The sequence below is a fragment of the Scyliorhinus torazame genome, chromosome 2 (genome assembly GCF_047496885.1).
Source record: "Scyliorhinus torazame isolate Kashiwa2021f chromosome 2, sScyTor2.1, whole genome shotgun sequence".
NCBI classification, from domain to species: domain Eukaryota; kingdom Metazoa; phylum Chordata; class Chondrichthyes; order Carcharhiniformes; family Scyliorhinidae; genus Scyliorhinus; species Scyliorhinus torazame.
Window position 1 is genome coordinate 63,995,058 of NC_092708.1, and position 18,458 is coordinate 64,013,515.

Consider the following 18,458-nt stretch of genomic DNA (forward strand, 5'->3'; position numbering starts at 1 on the left):
TCGAGTTAATGTCCCAGCTATTCACCAAAGTACAAGATTTCATGGAGTTCATTACATTAATGATAGGCTAAGCGACCCTCAAATTTCTCTATTAACCCCACAACCCTGCCCACCACAGCTCAAGCACGGGTCTGCCTGCAACAACGGCACAGCGGCTTAAAACATCAGAAAAAGTTCTTTGTTACCAATAGCCCACTGCTGTGGTTTATACTGCCATTTTCTGATCTCCGATTTCCATCAGTTAACCTTAAATTGACATGGCTCCTGATCTTTCAAGTGTAATAAACTCCCAGTTTGTTTGAATTGCATTTACTTCAGGATTGCTTATCAGTATCCTAACTAGATGCCCTCCCCATTCTCTACAGTTGAAACTATAATTCCCAAAGCTAAATTATATTCCAAAACATGAATTATGAACTAGATATTCACAACACGATTGGTAATGGGTAGATGCTCCCTCTGTCTTTTTCAGCATTTAAATATTATTGATTCCTATCAGACGGAAATCTATTTGAACTTCTGCATTAACCTGCAAATCAATGAGACGCTGATCTGATATGATAATCCTCAACTCCACATTCCCGCCTTATCCTCAAAACCCTTGATTCTCTTACTGATTAAAAATCTATCTCAGACTTGAACATAATTAGCAACTCACCTTCTACAGTCCTCTGCAGTCAAGGATTCCATAGATTCACCAACTTCTGATAGAAGAAATTCCTCCTCATCTCGGTCTTAAATCTGATTCTCTGCTAATCCACCAGAGCATGTCAACACATTTTGCCACGACAGGTACATAATTTTGTTTGAATAGATTAGTGACATCTTGGTGGATATGACCAATCAAGCTTTGGTCAGCCTGTCGGGTATCATACTATGATTGGAAAGCTTGTGAAGGACCATCCAACCTATCATGCTTGAACCATCAGATCTGCCATCATAGCTTGCCCTTTCGAATAGCCATTCATAATCTGCCAAATATATATAGCTCGATCTTCAGGTAGAAATCAGATGGATGGATTGTCATTAATGAACAGAGAGTGAAAAAAATAGCAGCAGGTTAATTATCACTCCGGCTCATAAAGACAAGAATTGAATCAGAAGAAAAATGTAGAAATGATCTTAAAATGAATGAATATTTTCACTAGGACCTTAAATCTTTCATAACGAGGTCAGAATCTAACAACCTGAGACACTCATCACATGGGCATGATTACAACCAAGGCCTAGGAATAATGCAAGGAATGTTATGATATTCCCAGCTTCATTTAAAAATTATGATGAAACTCCTGCCTACTTTGGAATGAAGATTAAATTCAGCCTGGTGTGGCGCTCCAAATTAGATGCATGGAATCACTGAATAAAGCTTTTTTTTGACATTCCATTGATCATCTTGTGTTTGCTGTTTTTATTTTTTTTATTACAAATACCAGATAAACAGGTCAGTATCCAATCACAGGGAAATGTGAGAGATCTGAAAAGACTAAAAGCTCCTCGGTCTGCACTGGGATGTAGATGGTCTTTTGTAATTTGAAATGTTTGTCCACATTCTCCTTTGCGCAGGCGTCTGTGAACCAATGTGCATGAATGGAGGGAAATGTGCCAGCCCAGATATTTGTGACTGTCCATCAGGGTGGAAAGGGAAGCGATGCAATCAACGTAAGTGTACCCTGGATTGGGTAGGAGCGTAAGTTGAATCTGATCAAAGCAAATTACTGCGGATGCTGGAATCTGAGACAAAAACAGATAAAGCTGGACAGTTTCAGCAGGTTTGTCAGCATCTGTGGAGCGAGAAGGGAGTGAACGTTTTGTGGCTGGATGACTCTTTGTCAAAGCTAGAGCTCTGGCAAAGCTTTGATAAAGAGGCATCCAGACTCGAAACGTTCGCTCCCTTCTCGCTCCACAGATGCTGTCAAACCTGCTGAGACTGTCCAGCATTTTCTGTTTTAGAATTTGATCAAGCTCATTCTGATTTTCAAAACTGCAATTGTATTAGCAGAAACTGATAAAATTCATTTAATTTGATAACTACAGAAAGGTCCATCCAACTTACAAAAATGTATTTCTGTACATGAGTCATCTGATAAAATCCAATTAATTTGCTCACTCTACATTAGAAGTCTTTTTCAAATTCCCTTCCTAAAAAATTGCTTTAATAACTGTTTTGCAGCAGCGAATTCCATATCTTAATCACATGTTGTGATCACAAACTTCCTTTAATCTTCCCCTTAATTCTTTTTTGCGATTATTTGAAACCTTTTTGCGCTCTCGTTGTAGTCTCACCAACAAGTGAATACAGCGTGCCACTACCTAAATTCTCATAACCTTGAAGACCTTTGCCAAGTCAGCCATTAATTTTCTCAAATCCGATGAAACAGGCTGAGATTCTCAATAACAACTTTCTAACTTCAAGATTTTGATTTCGCCACATTTGCAGGATTCAGACACAGACTTTCTATTTTTAATGAATAAATTTTCAATCGTTTGCTTGTATACGCAGCAATTTGTCTGCAGAAATGCCAGAATGATGGAGAGTGTGTGGGGCCAAGTACCTGTCACTGTCAGCCTGGCTGGGGAGGAATGCTGTGTCAAATTGGTAAGTAACTGAAGCTAGACAACAGTCAATGTGATTCTACTGTCGCCTCTTTTTTATGTGCCTCACCTCAATTTATAGGTTTTTAATCTCTTTGTGATGTGAATAATTTAATCCTAGCCTCTGTAAAATTGGCTGCCTGAACAAACACATCCCCGCAGTTAGTATGAATTTGAGGCTGCCGAAACACATCTGTCTCTGTCATTTTTGTCGATCAGTTTCTGTCTAACTTATAGAAGGTTACAGCACGGACGGAGGTCATCCAGCCCACTTTGGCTGAATGGGCCCTTTGCCCAAGCTCCTAAACTAATCACACCATCCTACTCCAGGCTCAATAGCAATGCATCTTTCTGCATTTCAAATATTTATCCAATTTTTCCTTTAATCAGCAATGACCTCTGCCTCGACCATTTCTTGTGGCAAAGTGGTCCATGAAAATATCTCGCTATCCCTCTCCTCAATGATCATTTTAAATTAATGACAGCTCATCACCAACTCCCACAGAAATGGTCAAGCACATCGAGGATCACTGAGGGCGCGGGGGGGGGGGGGGGGGGGGGGGGGGGGGGTGGCGGAGGTGAGGGTAGGTGGGGGGGTAAGAAGTGGAATGTGCGTTGGGGGGGGAGGGATGGGGGATAGTGAGGAGGCACCATCAGGATAGTGGGGCACTGGTGTACGAGGAACACTGAAATACCCTTTACGCAACCGGTATGATGCCTTTGATTCTTTGTTCTGCGATGCAGGCTGATCACCAGTCCAATGCCCAATTCTCTCCCCTCACCCCGGCCCCCACCCGACATCCCCTGCCCACACACACCTGACATATGCCCGTGGCTGGGGCCCATCCCTTGGGTGTTCAGTGGTTGGCTGCTCCGTGTTTGGTGCTGCCTCCCACAGTGTTCAGGCACAGTGGCCATGCATCAAGATGTGATTGGGATGCTAGGCAATGAGCCCCACGTGCTACATGACCCGCCCATCCACAGGGATCCACTTGAGATGTGTGAAGTGCTCTCTTAACCATGATTGCCAATTCCCTATTAACAATAGCATTCAGCCGCACAGACAGAGGCCTACGCGGTCAGCGGGGGTTATGGGTGGTCGGTGGGGCATACAGGCAGGAGTTAGGGTTGCCCCCGCTATGGGAACTCATGATAGAGGGGTTGGCATTGTGGAGCCATGCACATCCGCCCCACCGCCACCCCCCTACCGCCCCGCAGTGCCCCCCCAGCCTTGATACCCTTAGCTCCCCACATCCACGACCCCCCCACGAACACGAGCCCAATGCCCCGGGCTCATTGCCTGTGAGAGAAGATGGCTGCTCACCTGCTCGTTTCCCTGCAGCAGCCCATCCACCAGGTTCACATTTTTCAGAAGGAGTACTAATCGGCCCCAGCGTGACCACTTGCTGGGGAGGCCGCTGAATCACGGGAGGCCATTGGATATGGGCTGGCTCCTGGTGATAATTGGTTTCCAACCACATGTCGGCGAGATCCCTATTTCGCCTACAGGAGCGGGCCGGTTGCATCGCAAATGGTTTGGCGCCCGGCGCGGTTCTCATTTTCTGCCTCTGCCGCGATTCACCAGCCTTGTCTCGCGAGAATGCAACAAGGCTGGAGAATTGTGCCGTATACCAGGCCTAAGCTAGAGTCCCAGACTAACGACACAAACTCTCGTTGGTTGTGGCAAGGCTTAAACAATATAACGGGCGACAAAGTAAAGAATCTCTGGCAACTTAGCGCCCCTCCTCAATAAACTCCATGCATTCTAATCTCGGTTTGAACAGGAAGCCAACAAACCAATGTCACCTGCCCCAGCAGCCTTGGACACACCCATACTTAACCATCACGGTTTCATAAGTTAGATTGGCCTTCTCGAAAGTGAACCCACGGAAAGCAATGGGTCCTGACGGAGTCCCTGGTCAAGCACGCAAATTCACCGTGGCCCAGCCGGCGAGTATGTTCCCAGGCACCTTTGACCTCTTCTTACTCTATTCCAAGGTTCCCACCAGTTTCAAGAAGACCACCATCATACTGGTGCTGAAGAAGAACCAGGCAGGCAATGTGCCTCAATGAATACCGACCTGTGGCACTGACATCTATTATTGTGAAGTGCTTCGAGAGGTTAGTCATAAGACACATCAACTCCAACCTTACAGATTGCCTTGATGATAATAATAATCTTTATTGTCACAAGTAGGCTTACATTAACACTGCAATGAAGTTACTGTGAAAAGCCCTACACAAGAGGGAGAATACAGAATGTCCAAATTACATAACAGCACGTCTTTCGGGAGGAAACCCACGCAGACACAGGGAGAACATGCTGACTCCGCACAGACAATAACCCAAGTCGGGAATCGAACCTGGGTCCCTGGTGCTGTGAAGCAACAGTGCTAACCATTGTGCTACCGTGATCCACTGCAATTTGCCTACCTCCACCACCGGTCCACAGCAGATGATATCCCCCTGGCCTTACACTCATCGACAACAAGAACACCTCTGTCGGACTCCTATTCATTGACTAAAGCTCCGCCCTCAAACACCACGCCGCCGTGAACGCCGTTGAGGTTCACGACGGCGCAAAACGGCCCCGATCCCGACCGATTCAGGGACCGAAAATGGGCTAGGATCGGGGCCGCGAGAAACTCGGGGGGGGGGGGGGGGGGGCGTGTCACGAAGTCCGCGTCGTCACCGTGCGACGCCCGAATGACGCGGCGCTGCGTCATAAATGGCGCGATTCCCGCACAGTGGACCTGGAGGAGAGGAGAGGAGATAGCTGAGCCCCGACGAGCCGCACCAAGGTTCCGGGACACGGACCTGGTCACCCTGGTGGATGAGGCCGAGCGGAGAAGGGACACCCTCTGCCCAAGACGTTGGCATCGCCAGCCATCCGGCGTGAGGTTGGCACCGCAGTCAGTGCTGTGGGGCAGACCACCCGGACGGGGAGCAGTGTCGCAAGAAGCTGCACAACCTCACCCGGGCTGCCAGGGTAAGTGCCATGAGGGTGCCGGCAGAGGTTGGCAGTCGGTCGGACAGGAGGGCAGACCTCTCAGTCTGGGACGCAGGACCGGGACGCTCAGAATACCGAGACAGACAATAGTGAGGGGCACAGGGTGGACATTTATGTCGAAGCGCACATCACGGCCACACACCCGCTGGATTCACCTGGAGGCCAAGACAACATGGCCCACATGGACCTTGCGCCAGACCATGAGGGGGACCAGTACACACCAGACTTCCTGACGGACGATGACCTCGGGCTTGCGGCACTGCTGTCTCCCACACCATCCACCATCGCAGAGACACTCACCTCGGTTGTGCATATAAGTGATGAGGCTCCCGGGTCACGGTCTGGTGCGCACTCCACAGCCGAGCCGGTACAGCAGGTGGAGTTGGAGAAGCTGAGGGGTTGGACGGTCGGAGGGCAGCCCAGGCCCAGCAAACAGCTGCCGCCCAGATGGTTCCCGGGTTCCTGAATGTAATTGACCCACCTGGACAACCGATGCATGTGGTCACCCAGGGACTGAATAACGGGATGAGGGCCATCTTCCAGGACCTGCACACGCAGCTGGAGGAGTCTATCCGCGTCCAGGAGCAGGGAGTGGTGCCACTCATCGCAGCCTCCCAGGCCGACACCGCACGGGTGGCGTCTGCGGTGGAGGCAATGGGTGAAAGGGTTTCGGCCATGGATCAGGTTCTGCAAGGCATTGGGCTTAACGTGTACGCGTCATCCATGGCCCAGGAGAGGGCTGCCTTCTCACAGCATCTCACAGAGCCAACAGGACATTGCCACCGCTCTCGGGGCCCTGGCCAAGTCTCACCATGCCATGGCACGGTCCCAGCAGGCGATAGCACAGTCCCAGCAGTCGGTCGCAGAGAGCATTGACCACCTGGCGCACGTGATGGATGGCATCGCGCACTCACAGGTTGAGATCGCACAGTCCTTGGCATGAATGTGGCACTCCCTGGGCTCCGTCTCGGCGAACATTCGGACCGTGGTCGATACCGCTGCAGGCCTCCAGGACTGGCAATGCCAGGTGTCGGTGGTGCGACGGGGCATGTCTCCGAGCACATCTCCATCCCACAGTGAGGCCCGGGGGCCACCGGGCTCCCCGAGGGAGGTGGTGGTTCTGGGGCCCGTCCCGGTAGCTCCATCAAGGGATGTCCCGGTACACTCGGCCTCCCCCCGTTCCGTCCCTGGCGCATCTGGTGGTGAGCGGGCAGGTCAGGGTGGCACAACGCCATCCAGCACGCCCGCCGAGCAGCCTCGCCCATCGAAGCCAGGCCGCCCCAGGAAACGTGTGTCGACGGGGAGCCATGTCGAAGGGTGTGATTCTCAGCAGTCCGCCTCCACTCCTGCTGTACCATCTGGGAACACACCTAGACGTAGTGGTAGGGCCCGTAAGGCAAAGATGTTAGGCACGCAAGAAGTTGGCACGGGTGCATGGCACAGTTTAGTTGTAGTGGGTAGGGCACCTATGTTAACCACACGAATAAACACACTGTTGAATTTGACTTGTAAGACGCTGTGCTATGTCCGGTGCCAGGGGGCTCGTGAGGGTGCCTGATTGGCGTAGTGGTAAACGAGCGGTTCAAGGTCTGTTCCGGATGTGCTGACCCTTTCCCCCCTGCCTCCCATAATCGGACACCGTTGTCCTCGGTACACCGACGCCAGCCACCCCACGGGCATGTGGTGAAATATCCGTCACGAACGCTGTGACCACCGGAGTGCATGGTTCAGCTATAGCCATGAGTCAGACCATGGCTGGCGAATCTGAGCACACAGCTCATCGCAGAGCGGGCCGTCATCATTCAACATGGCAATCATCAATGTTGTGCAATCCCGTAGTGCCGCAGTGGTAAGGTGATGTGGTATTGGTGCCGTGAATGCGGTGCGGGGGTGCGGAGGGGGTGGTGGTGGTGGGTGCTATGTGGTGCCCGTGTACAGGAGTAACGGTGCAAGTGGCAGTGTTCAGCGAATCCCACCCCCACAGTGCGTGAACCATGCGGCCACCAACGCGTCGCGTGCCCGCTGTCCGCGGTGGTGCCGTCGCGCAGCCTCCTGGACGTAATGAGCAGCCGGGCAGTGTCTGTGTCCTGCGCCCCTCCCCCCACCCTGATGCGCGCCATCATCCTCATCCCCATCCCCCTCGTTTGCGTTGGCTCCGGTGCCGTCGGGTCCTCCCTCCGACTCCTCCACCAGGTTATCTCCCCTCTGCATGGTAATGTTGTGCAGCGCACAGCAGACCACAACTATGCGACTGACCCTGTCGGGCCGGTATTGCAGGGCCCCTCCTGATTGGTCCAGGCATCTGAAGCGCATCTTCAGCAGCGCGAAGCACCGCTCCACCACACCCCTGGTCGCTGCATGTGCCTCGTTGTATAGGCTCTCCGCGTTGGTGTGAGGCCTCAGTATTGGCGTCATCAGCCATGACCTCAACGGATAGCCCCTGTCGCCCAGCAACCAGCCCCTCAGCCGGGGGGGGGCATCCATCGAACATTGCGGGGATGAACGACTGTGCCAGAATGTAGGCGTCATGTACACTCCCGGGGTACTTTGCACACACATGCATGATCTTCATGTGGGGGTCGCACACCACCTGAATGTTCTTGGAGTATGCGCCCTTTCTGTTCATGAACACTTCCCTGTTGTCTGCAGGCGGGCGCATGGATACGTGCACACCATCGATGACACCCTGGACCATCGGTATCCCGGCCACCTTGGCGAATCCACATGCCCGTGCTTCCTGCTGTGCTTGGTCCTCGGGGAATTGAATGTACCTATCCGCGATGGCGTACAGGGCATCGGTGACAGCCCTGATGCACCTGTGGACCAATGCCTGTGATATCCCGGATAGGTCCCCGCTCGGCACCTGGAAGGAACCGGTCGCATAAAAGTTTAGGGCCACCGTCACCTTGACGGAGACTGGTTTCGCGTGTCCTCCTTCCATTCCATGTGGTGCGAGGTGCGCCACGAGCTGGAATATACGTGCGACCGTCTCCCTGCTGAACCTGCTGTCTCCTCCTGCATGTGATGTCCGTTAGGGCCTCGAACGACATTCTGTCACGGTACACCCTCGGCCTTGCTGGACGCCTGTGGCGCCCTGGCATCACCATCAGTGGATCCTCCTGCTCCTCCTGCTCCCCCCCAAGCACTTCCTCTGCATTCCTCGCCGTCTGGCGGTCAATGTTCCCCTCGGCATCCCCCTGTACATTCGGATCCTGAGCGCCTGCGGCCTGCGCGGCGATGACGGGTCACTCCGCAGCCATCCCCTCTGCTGCACCGGCAACCGCTGCATCTGCAGCCACTGTGGACCGTGTGACTCTACGCTGCCAGATGGCAAACTCCAGAGCTGCGGCTCCAACCACGGCAGTGAACATCGCTGTCTGCTTGGCATACATGGTGACCTGCAGGAGGGTTGATGGGGGGGGGGGGGGGGGGGGGGCAGAGAGACATAGAACATAACAGCGCAGTACAGGCCCTTCGGCCCTCGATGCTGCGCCGTCCTGTGAAACCACTCTAAAGCCCATCTACACTATTCCCTTATCGTCCATATGTCTATCCAATGACCATTTGAATACCCTTAGTGTTGGCGAGTCCACTACTGTTGCAGGCAGGACAATCCACACCCTTACTACTCTCGGAGTAAAGAACCTACCTCTGACATCTGTCTTATATCTATCACCCCTCAATTTAAAGCTATGTCCCCTCATGCTAGACATCACCATCCGAGGAAAAAGGCTCTCACTGTCCACCCTATCCAATCCTCTGATCATCTTGTATGCCTCAATTAAGTCACCTCTTAGCCTTCTTCTCTCTAATGAAAACAGCCTCAAGTCCCTCAGCCTTTCCTCATAAGATCTTCCCTCTATACCAGGCAACATTCTGGTAAATCTCCTCTGCACCCTTTCCAATGCTTCCACATCCTTCCTATAATGCGACGACCAGAATTGCACGCAATACTCCAAATGCGGCCACACTAGAGTTTTGTACAGCTGCAACATGACCTCATGGCTCTGAAACTCAATCCCTCTACCAATAAAAGCTAACACACCGTACGCCTTCTTAACAACCCTCTCAACCTGAGTGGCAACTTTCAGGGATCTATGTACATGGACACCGAGATCTCTCTGCTCATCCACACTGCCAAGAATCTTACCATGAGCCCAATACTCTGTCTTCCTGTTATTCCTTCCAAAATGAATCACCTCACACTTTTCTGCATTAAACTCCATTTGCCACCTCTCAGCCCAGCACTGCAGCTTATCTATGTCCCTCTATAACTTGTAACATCCTTCCGCACTGTCCACAACTCCACCGACTTTAGTGTCATCTGCAAATTTACTCACCCATCCTTCTACGCCCTCCTCCAGGTCATTTATAAAAATGACAAACAACAGTGGCCCCAAAACAGATCCTTGTGGTACACCACTAGTAACTGGACTCCAGTCTGAACACTTCCCATCAACCACCACCCTTTGTCTTCTTCCAGCTAGCCAATTTCTGATCCAAACTGCTAAATCTCCCTGAATCCCATGCTTCCGTATTTTCTGCAGTAGCCTACCGTGGGGAACCTTATCAAACGCTTTACTGAAATCCATACACATATCAACGGCTTTACCCTCATCCACCTGTTTGGTCACCTTCTCAAAGAACTCAATAAGGTTTGTGAGGCACGACCTACCCTTCACAAAACCGTGTTGACTATGTCTAATCAAATTATTCCTTTCCAGATGATTCTACACCCTATCTCTTATAAACCTTTCCAAGATGTTGCCCACAACAGAAATAAGGCTCACTGGTCTATAGTTACCAGGGTTGTCTCTACTTCCCTTCTTGAACAAGGGGACAACATTTGCTATCCTCCAGTCTTCTGGCACTGTTCCTGTTGACAAAGATGACTGAAAGATCAAAGCCAAAGGTTCAGCAATCTCCTCCCTAGCTTCCCAGAGAATCCAAGGATAAATCCCATCCGGCCCAGGGGACTTATCTATTTTCACCCTTTCCAGAATTGTTAACACCTCCTCCTTATGAACCTCAAGCCCTTCTAGTCTAGTAGCCTGAATCTCAGTATTCTCCTCGACAACATTATCTTTTTCCTGTGTGAATACTGACGAAAAATATTCATTTAGCACCTCTCCTATCTCCTCGGACTCCAAGCACAACTTCCCACTACTGTCCTTGACTGGCCCTACTCTTACCCTAGTCATTCTTTTATTCCTGACATATCTATAGAAAGCTTCAGGGTTATCCTTGAAACTACCTGCCAAAGACTTCTCATGTTCCCTCCTGGCTCTTCTTAGCTCTCTCTTTAGGTCCTTCCTAGCTAACTTGTAACTCTCGAGCGCCCTTACTGAACCTTCAGATCTCATCTTCACATAAGCCTCCTTCCTCCTCTTGACAAGTGTTTCGGCTGCCTTAGTAAAGCACGGTTCCCTTGCTCGACCACTTCCTCCCTGCCTGACAGGTACATACTTATCAAGTATGTTATCAAGTAACGACATGTTACACCAAGGTTCTTCCACACCTCGCCAGCCGGGTTGCATGGCATACCTGTGTGCCCCAGTGGGATGGTCGCGCTGCAGATACGCACCCAGCCTAACATCTGTTCACTGTCTGCGTCCAACGGTCAGTTCACACCGTCCTCCTCACCAGTGTGCCACTCGCCTGTGCCCATCAGCCACACGGCAACCTGCGGCCGTGTCCTCGTCACCGTCCTGCCATATCAGGGCGGCTGACATGTGGCATCCGCGGATGGACGATACCATCCACACTCTCCCTCACCCCTCTCCCACCTGCATGCCGCTCCATCATCCCACCTGCACGCCGCTCCCTCATCCCCCCTCCCACCTGCACACTCTCCCTCATCCCCCTCCCACCTGCACACTCTCCCTCACCCCCCTCCCACCTGCACGCTGCTCCCTCATCCCCCCCTCCCACCTGCACACTCTCCCTCACCGCCCTCCCACCTGAACACTCTCCCTCACCCCCCTCCCACCTGCACACTGCTCCCTCATCCCCCCTCCCACCTGCACACTCTCCCTCACCCCCTCACACCTGCACACTCTCCCTCACCCCCCCTCCCACCTGCACGCCACTCCCTCAGCCCCCCTCCCACCTACACGCCGCTCCCTCATCCCCCCCTCCCACCTGCACACTCTCCCACACACCCCCTTTGGCCGCAGCCTTCTCAGGTAAGCCGACCCGGTCTCCAGGAGGTGCGCAACAGTCCGCTCACCTCCTCCCTGCTCAGCATCAGCCAGCATGACTGGCTGACGACTTTAAATAGCAGGTGTGAACGGCGACGGCGTGTACTGGGGTCACGCCGTCGGGACTTCGGCCCATCCGGTCCTGAGAATAGTGGGGGTGCCGGAGAATCGCCATTTTGGGTGTCTCAGGCGATTCTCCGGCCTGCGCAGCGCGGAACTTGACGGGGCCGTTCTCGCCGCTTGGGAGAATCGCGGGGGGGGGGGGGGGCGTCGGACCGGCGTCGCGGGAAAATTTGGCGACCCAGGCGATTCTCCCAACCGGCGCGGGATTGGAGAATCGCGCCCCATAATCCCAGCCAAGCTCACATCCAAATTCCAAAATCTAGGCCTCGGCTCAACCCACTGCAACTGGATCCTCGACTTTCTGACCCACAGACCACAATCAGTAAGGATAAACAACGAAACCTCCTCCACTGAAGCAGTCCATGTCCAAATGCAGCAAGACCTGGCAATATCCAGGCTTGGACTGAAATGCAGCAAGTTACATTTGTGCCACACAAGTGCCAGGCAATGACCATCTCATAAAGAGAGGATCTAACCTCCACACCTTGACATTCAATGGAATTACCATCGCTGAAGCACCCACAATCAACATCTCGGGGGATACCATTAATCCAAAACTGAACTGGACTGGCCATATTATCACTGCTACCAAGGCAGGTCAAAGGCTAGGAATCCTATGGCGAGTATCTCATCTCCTGAACCTCCCCCCAAAGCCTGCCCACCATCTACAAGGCACACGTCAGGAGTATAATGGAATACTCTCCACTTGTTGGGATCAGTGCAGCTCCAACAACATTCAAGAAGCTCCAAGACAAAGCAGCCTGCTTGGTTGCTCCTTCCTCCACTAACATTCAAACCGTCCACCACCAACCAACATTGGCAGCCATGTGTACCATCTACAAGAGGCACTGCAGGAACTCACCAAGGTTCCTTGGACAGCACCTTCCACTACCATCTGGAAGGAAAAGAGCAGCAGGTACTTAGAAACCCCACCACCTGGAGATTCCCCCTCAAGTCCCCCGGCAACTATAGACCGGTGAGCCTCACGTCTGTAGTGGGTAAAGTCTTGGAGGGGATTATAAGAGACAAGATTTATAATCATCTAGATAGGAATAATATGATCAGGGATAGTCAGCATGGCTTTGTGAAGGGTAGGTCATGCCTCACAAACCTTATCGAGTTCTTTGAGAAGGTGACTGAACAGGTAGACGAGGGTAGAGCAGTTGATGTGGTGTATATGGATTTCAGCAAAGCGTTTGATAAGGTTCCCCACGGTAGGCTATTGCAGAAAATACGGAGGCTGGGGATTGAGGGTGATTTAGAGATGTGGATCAGAAATTGGCTAGCTGAAAGAAGACAGAGGGTGGTGGTTGATGGGAATTGTTCAGAATAGAGTTCAGTCACAAGTGGAGTACCACAAGGATCTGTTCTGGGGCCGTTGCTGTTTGTCATTTTTATCAATGACCTAGAGGAAGGCGCAGAAGGGTGGGTGAGTAAATTTGCAGACGATACTAAAGTCGGTGGTGTTGTCGATAGTGTGGAAGGATGTAGCAGGTTACAGAGGGATATAGATAAGCTGCAGAGCTGGGCTGAGAGGTGGCAAATGGAGTTTAATGTAGAGAAGAAGTTGCCACCCAGGTTGATAGGGTGGTGAAGAAGGCCTATGGAGTGTTGGCCTTTATTGGTAGAGGGATTGAGTTCCGGAGTCAGGAGGTCATGTTGCAGCTGTACAGAACTCTGCTACGGCCGCATTTGGAGTATTGCGTACAGTTCTGGTCACCGCGTTATAGGAAGGACGCGGAGGCTTTGGAGCGGGTGCAGAGGAGATTTACCAGGATGTTGCCTGGTATGGAGGGAAAATCTTATGAGGAAAGGCTGATGGACTTGAGGTTGTTTTCGTTGGAGAGAAGAAGGTTAAGAGGAGACTTAATAGAGGCATACAAAATGATCAGGGGGTTGGATAGGGTGGACAGTGAGAGCCTTCTCCCGCGGATGGAAGTGGCTGGCACGAGGGGACATAGCTTTAAACTGAGGGGTAATAGATATAGGACAGAGGTCAGAGGTAGGTTCTTTACGCAAAGAGTAGTGAGGCCGTGGAATGCCCTACCTGCTACAGTAGTGAACTCGCCAACATTGAGGGCATTTAAAAGTTTATTGGATAAACATATGGATGATAATGGTATAGTGTAGGTTAGATGGCTTTTGTTTCGGTGCAACATCGTGGGCCGAAGGGCCTGTACTGCTGTATTGTTCTATGTTCTATATGTTCTAAGTCACTCACCACCCTGAATTGGGAATATATCGCTATCCCTTCACTGTCGCTGAACCAACATCTTGGAACTCCCTCCCTAACAGCATAGTGGGTGTAATTACATTGAGGATTACAGCGGTTCAAGAAGGCAACTCACCACCATCTTCTGAAGGGCAACTAGGGATGAGAAATAAATGCTGACCTAACCAGCGACACCCACATCCTGTAAAATTAATTTTAAAAAACAATAATCCTCAATTACTGACTAGGTACTTAGTCGCCTACTATACTCCTTGCACACACACATACTGTGTGGCAAAATTCAGCTCTAACTCTCATCGACAGTTTGTTGATGTCACAACTGTAGTGGGTCAAATCTCAAACAACGAGAAGTCAGAGTACAGGCGAGAGATAGAGAACCTAGTGGCATGGTACAATTACAACAATCTCTCCCTCAATGTCAGCAAAACTAAGGAGCTGGTCATCGACTTCAGGAAGTGAAGTGTCATACATTCCCTTGTCTGTATCAAAGGTGCCAAGGTGAAGATGGTTGACAGCTTCTAATTCCTACATGTAAACATCACCAACAACCTGTCCTGGTCCACCGACACCAATGATACAACCATGAAAGCACAACAGCGCCTGTACTTCCTCAGGAACTTCAGCATGTCCACATGACTCTTACCAACTTTTATAGATGCACCATAGAAAGCATCCTATCTGGCTGCATCACAACTTGGTATGGCTGCTGCTCGGCCCAAGACCATTAGAAACTACAGAGTCGTGGCAACAACCTAGTCAATCACACGTGCCCACCTCCCATCCATGGACTCTGCCTTCACCTCCCGCTGCCTTGGGAAAGCGGGCAGCATAATCAAAGACCCCTTCCACCCGGGTTATTCTCTCTTCCAACCTCTTCCATTGGGCAGAAGATACAAAAGTTTGAGTACATGCACCAATAGATTCAAAAATAGCTTCATCCGATATTTATGTATTTACATTGCGTATTTATAATGTGTTCTATGTATTCATGTATGGAGTGATCTGCCTGTACTTTTCACTGTACCTTGGTACACGTGGTTAGAATCTGGAACTCATTATCATTGTACATGGACTTTCAAACAGTGTTCAATATTGTGGTACGCAATAGACTCGCCAACAAGGTTTAAGTCGATCGAATAAAAGGAATAAGGACACCCTCAATATGAAAATGGCTAAGTGACAGGAAACAGAGAGTAGCGGTGAACAGGGATTAATGTTGCAGACTGGAGGGAGGTATATAGTGGGGTTCCCCAAAGCTCACTTTTCTTGATCTATATGTCCTTGACTTGGATAAGTAGGTCAGGATTTCACAATATGGAGATGGTGCAAAACTTGGAAGTTTTGTAAACTTTGAGGAGGGTAGTGACAGACATCAGGAGGATATAGAAAGGTTTGTGGAATGGGAACACATGGAAGATGTAAAGAAATGTGCAGTGAAATTTCACGTGGAGAGGTGTGCGGTAGGAAGAACGAAGAATGGTAATATAAAATAAAGGATTCAATTCTCAAGTGGGTACAAGAGTAAATGGATCTGGGTGAGTGCGAGTGGAGAAATCACTGAAGGTTGAGAAAGTGGTTGATAAGGCACACAGACTGCTGGGCCTCAAAATACAGGTGTAGGGTAAAAAAGCAAGTAAGTTATGGTGAACCGTTTTGATGATTGCGTGGTTGCATAGATAGATTGGGGAAGCTGGGGCTACTTTCCTTAAAGGAGGGATAGTTGAGAAGAGATGTGACGAAAGCTGTTCAAAATCATAAGGGGCCTGTACAGAGTAGACAGGATGGGCCACTGTGGGGCGGCACAGAGGTTCGCACTGCTGCCTCTCAACGCCAGGGACCCGGGTTCAATTCAGGCCTTGGGTGACTGTGTGAATTTTGCACTCTCTGCCCATGTCTGCATGGGTTTCCTTCAGGTGCTCTGGTTCCGATGCGCAGGTTAGGTGGATTGACCATGCTACGTTGCCCCTTAGTGTCCAAAAGGTAAGGTGGGGTTACTGGGTTCGGGGGATACGGTGGGGGTCAGTGGCAATTCGATGGGCCAAATGGCCTCCTTTTGCACTGTATGAAAATTATTAAAAACGCCAGAGGGCATTAATTTACGGTGATTGGCAAAAGAAACCAAAGAGGACATTGGGGAATAAACGTTTTTATGCAGAGAGTGGTGACAATCTAGAATGCACTGCCTAAGAATGTGGTAGAGAAAAATTCAATCACACTTTTCATAAAAAGAATTAGAGGGTGGAACCACATGATGTGGGTACAGGAGTAGCAGCTTTCCCGCGAGCTCTGGCACCACTCACTTTCTAATCCTTCATTTATCCTGATTGTCCGGCACCTGATTGCCTAATCCAAGATTAACATTTGATATTATGTCCCTGGATTTGTGGATTAGTATTGGTGGCAACATGCCAAAAAACATGAAGAAAGGGCAGCACGGTGGCGCAGTGGTAGCACTGCAGTCTCACGGCGCCGAGGTCCCAGGTTTAATCCCGGCTTTGGGTCACTGTCCGTGTGGAGTTTGCACATTCTCCCCGTGTTTGCGTGGGTTTCACCCCCAAAACCCAAAGATGTGCAAGATTGAACATGCTAAATTGCCCCCGAATTGGAAAAAATTAATGGGTACTCTAAATTTATTTTTTTTAAAACATGAAAAAACCTGGTGATAAAAGAGGGCAGTCAGATTGAATGGGGATGGAACCGTTTTTTCAATACGGTAACTTGACCAGCAAGCGGCCCCTTGACCCGGCACTCAAAACAAAAGTAAAAGCCCAGCTCAACCCACACCATGACATCACTGCAGCCATTTGATAAAACACACTATTCTTAAAGGGATTCTCACATGACACCTCCCCCCCCAAAATAAAATAAAGCATCAACTTTAAGATGGTTTCATTTTTCACCTTTTCACTTTCCTTTAAGAAATACAGGCAGTAAAATACTTTTTCATTTCACAAAACAAAACACCCAAACAGGTATCATTGCATAGTCCATTTCAGTTCTTCTTGCAACTGCAATCCCTCTTGATTGACAGTCTCTTTGGACAAGAAGGACTCTGCACGATCCATCCATTTCTCTACGCCTCAGCATTTCTCTTTGAGGTCAAATACGTTTGTTCAATCCGATCACAGAGCCCCTTGTAATTCTCAACACAGGAGCATTGGTAACACAGCCTTCAGGCCGTCAAATGCCTGTTGACACTCCGCTATCCACTTAAATTTGCTACGCTTCCTTAGCAAGTCCGTCAGTGGAGCAACCACACTGCTAAAGTTCGGCACAAATTTCAGGTAAAATCCACTCATGCCAAGATATTGCATTATTTCCCTTTGTGTCGAGAGTATTGGAAACTCCCCAATAACTTTTGTTTTCACATCCCATGGGACCATTCAATCCTGTCCAATTTTATGGCCAAGGAAAGTGACTTGGGCTTTTCCAAATTCACTTTTGGCTAGGTTTACCACCAAACCTGCCTCCTGAATCGATTGAATAACTCTATCAGATGCTTTAAATGTTCTTTCCATGCCTGGCTGAAAATTACCAGATCATCGATGTACACAGCACAATTGGGTAAACCTGAAACAACTTTGTTAGTTAACAGTTGGAATGTGGCTGGAACGTTTTTCATGCCAAATCACATAACTTTGAATTGGTATATACCATCTGGAGTCACAAAAACTGAAACCTCCTTTGCCCTTTCGGATAAAGGTACCTGCCAGTAACCTTTAAGTAAATTCAGTTTGGAAATAAAAGCTGATTGTCCCACCTTCTCAATGCAAGTCCCACCTTCTCAATGCAATCCTCCAAACGTGGGATAGGATAAGAGTCCATTCTTTTAACTGCATTAACCTTTCTATAGTCCACACACAATCGTTGGGTACCGTCCGGTGTTGGGACCATCACTATGGCTGAGCTCCATACTTTCAATTTCTTTGTTAACCTGTGCCAATTTTAAAGGTTAAGTCTATATGGATGTTGTTTAATTGGAACAGCATTTCCCACATCTACATCGTGTATAGTCATTTTAGTACTACCCAATTTATCTCCACAAATTTGCCCATGTGATATCAATAACTCTTTCAGGTCAGTTCATTTTTCCTCTGGAAGGTAACTCAACAATTTATCCCAATTGTTAAGAACATCCTCGTTTTCCAATTTAATTTGAGGGATGTCAAATTCAAAGTCATCTGGATTTGGTTCTTCACTTGAGTCAGAATCATTAAAACCTCCTCCTTTTGCTCTCCTTCGCTTTAAATGTACCTTTTAGGCATATTCACATGACACACTCGATGAGTTTTCTTTCTAT

General features: G+C 49.7%; 1 protein-coding gene and 1 long non-coding RNA gene across 3 annotated transcripts in view; one reads left to right on the forward strand and one right to left on the reverse strand.

Moving 5' to 3' along the window:
• Positions 1-18,458, forward strand: part of LOC140388121 (von Willebrand factor D and EGF domain-containing protein) — a 455,711-nt gene that overhangs the window by 422,107 nt on the left and 15,146 nt on the right. For both annotated transcript variants that reach the window (XM_072471788.1, XM_072471798.1), the window contains 2 exons: positions 1,564-1,659; positions 2,501-2,596. In XM_072471788.1, coding sequence (XP_072327889.1) covers positions 1,564-1,659; positions 2,501-2,596 — 192 coding nt within the window. The remainder of the gene's footprint in view (positions 1-1,563; positions 1,660-2,500; positions 2,597-18,458) is intronic.
• LOC140388125 (uncharacterized) overlaps positions 1-18,458 on the reverse strand; it is a 175,084-nt gene that overhangs the window by 144,810 nt on the left and 11,816 nt on the right. The window lies entirely within an intron of this gene.